Source organism: Nematolebias whitei, chromosome 6, assembly GCF_014905685.2.
Source record: "Nematolebias whitei isolate Nwh7 chromosome 6, NemWhi1, whole genome shotgun sequence".
NCBI classification, from domain to species: domain Eukaryota; kingdom Metazoa; phylum Chordata; class Actinopteri; order Cyprinodontiformes; family Rivulidae; genus Nematolebias; species Nematolebias whitei.
This window is the reverse complement of record NC_056503.1, coordinates 22,813,222-22,821,316: the sequence shown is the minus strand read 5'-3', so window position 1 is coordinate 22,821,316 and position 8,095 is coordinate 22,813,222. Positions and strand designations below refer to the sequence as shown.

The 8,095-nt window shown below is 37.7% G+C and overlaps 1 protein-coding gene across 1 annotated transcript; it reads left to right on the top strand.

Moving 5' to 3' along the window:
• Positions 1–934: 934 nt before the first annotated feature.
• On the top strand, positions 935–7,559 carry smtla (somatolactin alpha; the record flags this gene model as incomplete). The annotated part of the gene is made up of 4 exons (XM_037678116.1): positions 935–1,144; positions 3,064–3,177; positions 5,109–5,288; positions 7,365–7,559. Coding segments are annotated over 4 exons (699 nt in total), but the record flags the coding sequence as incomplete, so codon positions are not given.
• Between the last annotated feature and the right edge of the window lie 536 nt (positions 7,560–8,095).

Genomic DNA, 8,095 nt, shown 5'->3' with positions numbered 1-8,095 from the left:
ATTCCCTCTATGCAAAGTCAAACATATTCAATAATCTGCATCCAGAATGCATGAATTGATTTATAATCATAGTTGCGAAAATCATCCCCCAGTAATCTTCCAATATGATTACGCTCATAATGGAGGTAATTTAAAGAACAAATTAAGTAAGTAGCGCAGTGAACGCTTCAGGCAATAAAGGAAAAACCCTAAATGGAGCGATTCTTCGAGCCGTCTACCTAAAGTGGAGTTGCTGAAAGTAAGGAGGACTTAGTACAATATATTTATATCTTTCTGTGACAGTTAAACACAGTCATACTATGTGATAAACCATAGCTTCTGGGCAAATTACCTTTCACAGAAACAATGTATGTGTTTAAAAAATAGATTCTTGGCATCTTTAAATTGACATCACATAGCCTACTTAGCTTATCTTAAAAAAAAGGATAAAAAAAAAACATTTTCTTTGCAACTCATGTCAGTTTCGGTTATCATTCTCTGGATCATTCTCTTGTACTGGCAAACTGTATGACATGCTGAATATTATTTAAAATAAAGTAAACATTTGGTTTTATGTGCCTAGCTGGTTTAGACACATTATATGAAATAAAGCTTTGCAACTTGACTAACCATATTTGGGCCACACAAGACACCACCATGGTAATATGCATTAGAGAAAAAATGTGTTGGTTTGGGATGACCAGGTTCTTTTTACAAGCACCTGCGCATAATGTTTTCCCTTTATTCATGGTCTCCTCTGGCTTTATAAAGCTCTCAGTGTAGAGAAGCAGCAAGGAAACCTGAAGAAAACGGACACAATGCATTTGACCGGTAATGTTTTACAAAACAAGGCTCTAAAGTAGTTTTGACATAAATAACTGAGGGATTATCAAAATTAGGATGCTACAATAAATGGGTATTTTGTCTACTTGTCTTCTAACATTTATTCCTAAATATTTTTACCATATCTTCAGTCTTGCAAGAGGGGGTGTGGGCTCTGTTTCTGTGGCCCTGTCTTCTCATTGTAAGCACCCCACTAGACTGCAGAGAAGATCCAGGCAGCCTGAATCGCTGCTCCTCCATCTCCCAGGAAAAACTTCTGGACCGAGTCATCCACCATGCTGAACTAATCTACCGGGTTTCAGAAGAACTTTGTGCTTTATTTGTGAGTAACACTGGCACCTTAAAACCAGACTAATTTGTATTAGTCATAATATTCACTATATATATATATATATATATAATTATTATTATTTTATTATTGTTTTATTTTTGCCGGTTTACATTTGCACTGTTAAACATTACATTTGATTTGGTCATTGTCACACTGTAAGCTCATGACTGCACAATACAATTTTAAAATCTCCACCTTTGGAAGATAATAAATCATTTTATATGAATACAGAAGCTGAGAGATGCAATCTTAGAATAAAGTGTTAATTACCTAAATTTGAGATAGTGCCACTTTTTCTCATAATCGCAAAATAACAATGCTGTTTTAATTTTATTTTTTGTAATTGTTAATTTTCTCATTAGCTCTACATAGATTATTTTAAAAAATGGGTCAAAATATTTAAATTTTCCATCTTAAAGTTATTTTTTTTCATGACAATTATAAATTATTTTAAATATACAATTAAACAAATTGTGTATTTTTCAGCAGGTCCTTGGTTCAAACCCCAGTCCAGGGGCCTTCTGGGTGGAGTTTGCATGTTCTCTCCGTGCATGCATGCGTTTTCTCCAGGTGCTCCGGTTTCCTCCCACAGACCAAAAACATGCATGTTAGACTGATTGGTAACTCTAAATTGTCCATAGGTGGGACTGAGAGAGTGAATGGTTGTTTGTCTCGTTTGTCTCTATGTGTCCCTGTGATGGACTACAGACCTGTCCAGGGTGTACCCCGCCCCTCGCACAGTGATTGCTGGACATGGGCACCGGCAACCCTTGTGACCCTAAATGGAAGAAGCGGGTAAAAGATAATGGATGGATGGATGGATGTGTATTTTTCCAATGTAACTCAGTATAGTGAGGCTGTTAATTGATTCAAGCTGAAAATATCACATTCAAGAATGTCCAATATTCAATGTGTCTAAATTATAATTCATAAGTTTGTGTATTGACAACGAAACACAAGAACAAGTGCTTATGTTTGCACCATACTCCTTTAATCTTATTATCTAACAGAATCAGCTTAGCTTGATTATCTGGGAAAAAAATCTTATTTGTTAACTTGTGATCTTAAGAGCTTAAAACCATTCTTAGATCAGATAAACAGATATTTTCATGGGGATCTTGGGCACAGACTGCTCTTTTTGCAAATTAGTTTTGAGAAATGTGAACTCAATATAAACAACAACAACCAAAAAGCCTATAAAATTAATCTGAATAATTTGTGTATTTTTAGAAAAATAAATCTTTGTAGTGAGATCAAACAGGCATGTTTTGTTACATGTCATTGCTGAAAAGACATTACTTTCGAGGTACAGCCTTAAAACTGTGCCCTCCACTTCCCCGACTATAAAAGAACGCATGAGCAAAATGTCTTTTTCGTTGGCCTATTTTAACATTCCACAGGACCTGAAGCACTGACTCCTTCTGTTGCACACTCGGTTTTGTTTGCTTCTGATTCTGCCGTGATCGTCGCCTCACTTGTGGGCTTCAAAGTAATCTTTTGTGTCTCTTCTGAGCCCTAGATGTTTTATTGAAGAAGCAAGCTCACAGCGGGGTAATATGAATGTGATAATGATACACTGCGCTGGGGAAAGCACCAGTTGTGCAACCTGTTGAATCTCCTTCAGTTTGGGACTAGATAATCAGAATGGTGCTTGAAATGAAACAATGCTCAGGTTGTTATTGAGGATGTGCTGCATGGGGTGTAGAGAGCACATGCTGGAGAACATCATGTTTTTCTGTCTTGTCTCCAGTGGTAAGGAGCAGTGAAGCTTTTGTCCCTGTTTTCCTGGATTATTATATTTTCAAATAAGTTAGGACATTCAGCTATGTTGTTTCATATTTAGACTATTCAACAGGAAAGGGGAGAATAATCTAATCTTTTTTTGTTTCCTTTTTGTAACTGGGTTGTAGGAGGAGATGTTCATTCCTTTTCCTCTGAGGCTCCAGAGTAACCAGGCAGCGTATGGGTGCATCACCAAAGCCCTACCCCTCCCCAGCTCCAAAAGTGAAATCCAACAAATATCTGTAAGCATTTGGTCACAGATTTCTACAAATGTATTAACATTAATATATCATGTTTTTACTTTTAATATGCCTGCAACAGCAGTTATAATTATGCACTTTTGAAATGTTCACATCAATCCTACTTTACTTTGATGCACCAAAACACCAAAGTTTTTTTTTTTTTTTTTCCCTTTTGATAGGAAAGTGTATCTGTATGTTTTTTTTTTTTTTTGGGTTGTTTGTGAATATGTTTCTACATATTAGTGGAGAAAATAAGAATCACACAAATAACGCACGTGAAGATAAAGCAGTTTGCACCAATTTACAGACGCTCGTGTGATTAGATTGTAGCTGCAGCTGTCTGCTATTACAGTTTTGAGCCTAAAAGTTAATTTCAGCTGGTGTCTTTAAAAATAGCAAAGTGTTCTTAAAAAGTAGACGTCAGTTTGTGTATGAAGTGCAGATCCCTTGTATTGGTTTATTTAAGTGAACAGCTCGTCTTCTTGTTTCAAGTTCTGCTGCATTATCATTTCATTAGTGACACCTACTGTTCAAGAACAAAACAGCAAGCAGTGTTTGTCTAAACAGCAACAAACACAAAGTGTGCTTCAACCTGATCATGAGGATTAGCTAATTGTTCGGAAAGGAAAGATTAGCCCTTTTTTTGGCGGGGGGCGGTTTAACATATAGAAAATAAATTTTGCTGTTGAGATGAACTGAAACGTTAAGCACGTTTACAGCTGGATGTTTCAGATGTTTTAAATCCTCTTCTTTGTGTGTTTTTTTTTTTTATGTTAGTCAAGCTTATTTTTATTTTTGATTCCATGCTGAGTGTTCCTGTTTGTTTTGCAGTGGCAGCTTTTAATTAAAAATATTAGTGGGGCGGACAAGAATTTCCTGGACTGCAGTGTCCATCTATCCTTAGCTCTCATTTGAGGAAATGCTTAAAAAGATTTGATAACAGTTGTGTAACATGGGTGGAAAACAGAAACCAGGTTTCTAAAGATATACACATTTTTTATAAATACACTATTTTGTTTTCTTGAAAGGGATTTAAATTCTGCCCAACAGAATAAAAATTTTTTTTTAAAAAGGACAGGTGGGGCAGCACGGTGGCGCAACTGGTAGAGCTGCTGCCTCTCAGCGAGCAGGTCCTTGGTTCAAACCCCGGTCCAGGGGCCTTTCTGGGTGGAGTTTGCATATTCTCTCCGTGCATGCATGCACGTTAGGCTGATTGGTAACTCTAAATTGTCTCTAGGTGTGAGTGAGAGAGTGAATGGTTGTTTGTCTCGTTTGTCTCTATGTGTCCCTGTGATGGACTTGCGACCCATCCAGGGTGTACCCCACCCCTCGCACAGTGATTGCTGGACATGGGCACCGGCGACCCCCGTGACCCAAAATGGAAGAAGCGGGTAAAGATAATGGATGGATGGATGGGTCAGTACACTGAACTTTTTAACAAAAGGTGACTTACCTTCTTTACAATGGCCCTTATTCTGTTACCTGATGCTACAAGGTATTGTAGCATACTTTTGAAGGACATGCATCCTTATTGATAGGGCTGTCTGAGTTTTTTTTTTTGTTTTTTTTTTATCATAACAGCAATATTTTTTATTTCAAAACACAAATTTGAAAGGGTTCTCTCACTTTCAGTAATTGGAATCTGCCCTTTCCATTCTGATATTGGCTGCTCTTCGGTTTATTGACTAATTGCTAAGAGGTCGTTTGCCCTAAATTCTGCTCTGAGGTGTGTGTGTGTGTGTGTGTGGCTCAACAACTTCTCTCATGGGTTTTCACTTTACTTCTGTTGGTTATTGTTTAATAGCTGCAAAACGTGCGTTATCGTCTGCAGATTGTGCAGATTCTGCAGTCTGCCTTGTGGTGTGATTATACGGAACATTAAATGTTTTGAATCTAATCTCTTTTTCTAACACTACTTACATGTGCTGCAGGACAAATGGTTACTCCAGTCTGTGTTGATGCTGGTCCAATCTTGGATCGGGCCTTTGGTCTACCTGCAGGTGACACTGGACAGCTATGATCATGCTCCTGACATGCTGCTTAACAAAACCAAGTGGGTTTCTGAGAAACTCATCAGTCTGGAGCAAGGAGTGGTTGTCCTCATCAAGAAGGTAAAATAATTAGTGTTATTAGGTTTTTTAATTATCATTAGTATCATTATTAACATTTTAAAAACAGGACAATAACAAAGATCAGCCATTAAAACATTTACAGTAGTTCCTCATTAATCGCGACGGTTATGTCCCAGACACTCCTGCAATAGGTGAAAAAAAAAAAAAAGTATGGACGTTATATTTATTTTAATAATATATACCTATATATGTTATGTAGGGATGCACGATATTGGATTTTTGGCCGATATCCAATATGTTAAAACTTATTTGGCCAATAACCGATGCCGATACTGATATTTTATATACTTTCCTTGGTCAGAACATAGCCCTCGTATTTAGTTTTATTTGCTACAAAAATTGTGTAAAAGCTGTAAGAGCTGGTGACATATTCCGTAACACTCATATGATATGCATAGCTCTTTAACTTATATTAAATGAAAAGTGTTAAATATTATTTATTAGCATTAGTCATCTGAAATGCTGTCTCACTTGTGGAGGCTTGTTCCAGGTTTCTAGCTGCAGTGTGGGATCCGCTGCACTCCTGTGCATGAAGGTCAGACTTTTTAAGATCAAAGTTTTTGTTTATCCATTGTGCCGTAAGACTAATCATGCTAATGGAGCTAACACAACATCCAAATGTCTGTGGTAAAACACGCAAGTGCTATCGGCTATTAGCTTCTTAATTATGTCATGTAACTTGTAACTCGGGAAAGGTTACGTTGGAAAAAAAATCTCTGACTGGGGACGATGTAGCGAGGCTCAAAGTAGTCCAAAAACCTTGGGAATACGACATCCTCAATGAAAATAAATTCTACACTGCCGACATTTTGAATTTCCGCACCGCCGTGAGATCAGGTAGGCGTCATCACATTGTGCTGCCGCTGCAGGCATCCTTGTCACTGGGTTATCATACAAAAACAGCGTCTTTTATATCGACGAGTTATTTTTGATGGAATGCTAAAATCAGCCGATACCGATACCATGCTGATAATATTGTGCATCCCTAAACCCTTCCCACGCCCTTGCAGTGTTCTTAATAATGTTCTAAACTCTCTAAAAGAGCTCAATAAAAGAGAGCAGACAGACTGATGCTACAGTTACTGAGCCAATCAGCGTCTGGGGACAGACTGGCCATCGGGAGTACAGGGACATTTCCTGCTGGCCTGGCGCACTCAGTGATCGCCGAAGGGGACTAAAGTCTCGGTTTGGGTTGCACTAGATTATTTTAAATAAACAATCAATGCCACTCACTCTGGTATCTGCCTCACTGAAGCTCCCACAGTGGTAATGAGGAAAGACACCCCCATCCCCTCCTTTCTCTTTCTGAGGCTGCCTGTCACAATGGAGCAGAGACACAAAACAGGTTGTGCTCCTGCCTGTGTGTCTCGTACAATCTTACATTGAAAACCCGCAAAAGAGTGAGTCCGCGAAAGTTGAACCGTAAATTATCAAGGGACTACTGTATATGAAAAGTGTTGTGTATTTAAAAATGTTTAAATGTGAGAAAGCTGTAAGAAAAGCTTATTTAAATTTAAACAAATTTAAAGCTGATTTCATGAGAAAAGATGAAGCGTGTTTAAAGGTGTTTGTTTATTTTTTCCCTAACTTAGTGCATCAATGCAAGTAAGGCGGGTTGAGTTGGACTGAGGGTTAGGTTGAGTTCGCTTGTCTTTGGGGTTGTAGGGCTGGGTTGGGTTTGGGATTAAGCTGTGTAGTTGTGTATAATTGGATAGCAGGATTAGTTTTTTTGTAGGGATCAGTTTTTGTTATAAGGATTAGATTGATTTGGGTTTTAGTATTGGTATTTTTAAAGTTCTGCTCTTTTTGGTTTTATAGTTATACTTTAAGGGTTAGGATGAATTGTAAGAGTTTGATTGCATTGTTAGAATTAGTTTGGTTAGTAATTATAAACATTATGCTGTGTCTTAATGTTATGTTGGGTTGTAAGGGTTAGTTAAAGTTATGATTACGATTAAGTTGGAGGATTTTGATGGCTTGTGGGTCAGGTTGGGGCAGGGTTGCTGTAAATAAGACAATAGTATGTTTATATTTGTTCTTTTTTTTCCTGCTCAGATGTTGGATGAGGGCCTGATAACTACTGCTTACAGTGATCAAGGTGTATTACAAAATTATGTTCAACCAGAGATGCTGGAATCAGTTCTGAAAGACTACACCTTACTAAGCTGCTTCAAGAAAGATGCCCACAAGATGGAGACTTTCCTAAAGTTACTCAAGTGTCGTCAAACTGACAAATACAACTGTGCATGAGACGAAAAGTGCAACTTTTAAATAATGCAGTATTTAGCTTGAAATGGATTTCTGAGGTTGGTAGTATGCACTTAAAGATAGGACCATGCCTTAGGCGCTTCAGCCTTGCTTGCAATGCAGTGCATTTCTTATTGATTGTTTTGGAACACCTTCACATGAAACTAAGTAGGTGTAATGCTGTGCCCTTTCTTAGCCACATACTGCATTTTATTTATATATGTTTTTTCTCCATGCTTGGTTGTTATTTTAACCTGGCAAAGGCAACAGAAGGCACAGTCCCAAAAGATTATTTGTGTGTCGAGCTGTCAAAAAAATATGCATATCCTGCCATTGATTTCCATTTCCTTTGTTCCTAACTGAGTTGGTATTTCTTGCTGGATCTGGCAGTGTTTTGATTATTCCCTGTGGCCCCTGGAGGATTCATTGAGCCTTCCTTGTTAAATAGATGTGGTTTCACTTCTGCATATGAAAATCTAACAATTTTGCAAGAGAAGAAAGTCTCAAAGAGCACGTTATATATATATATATATATATAT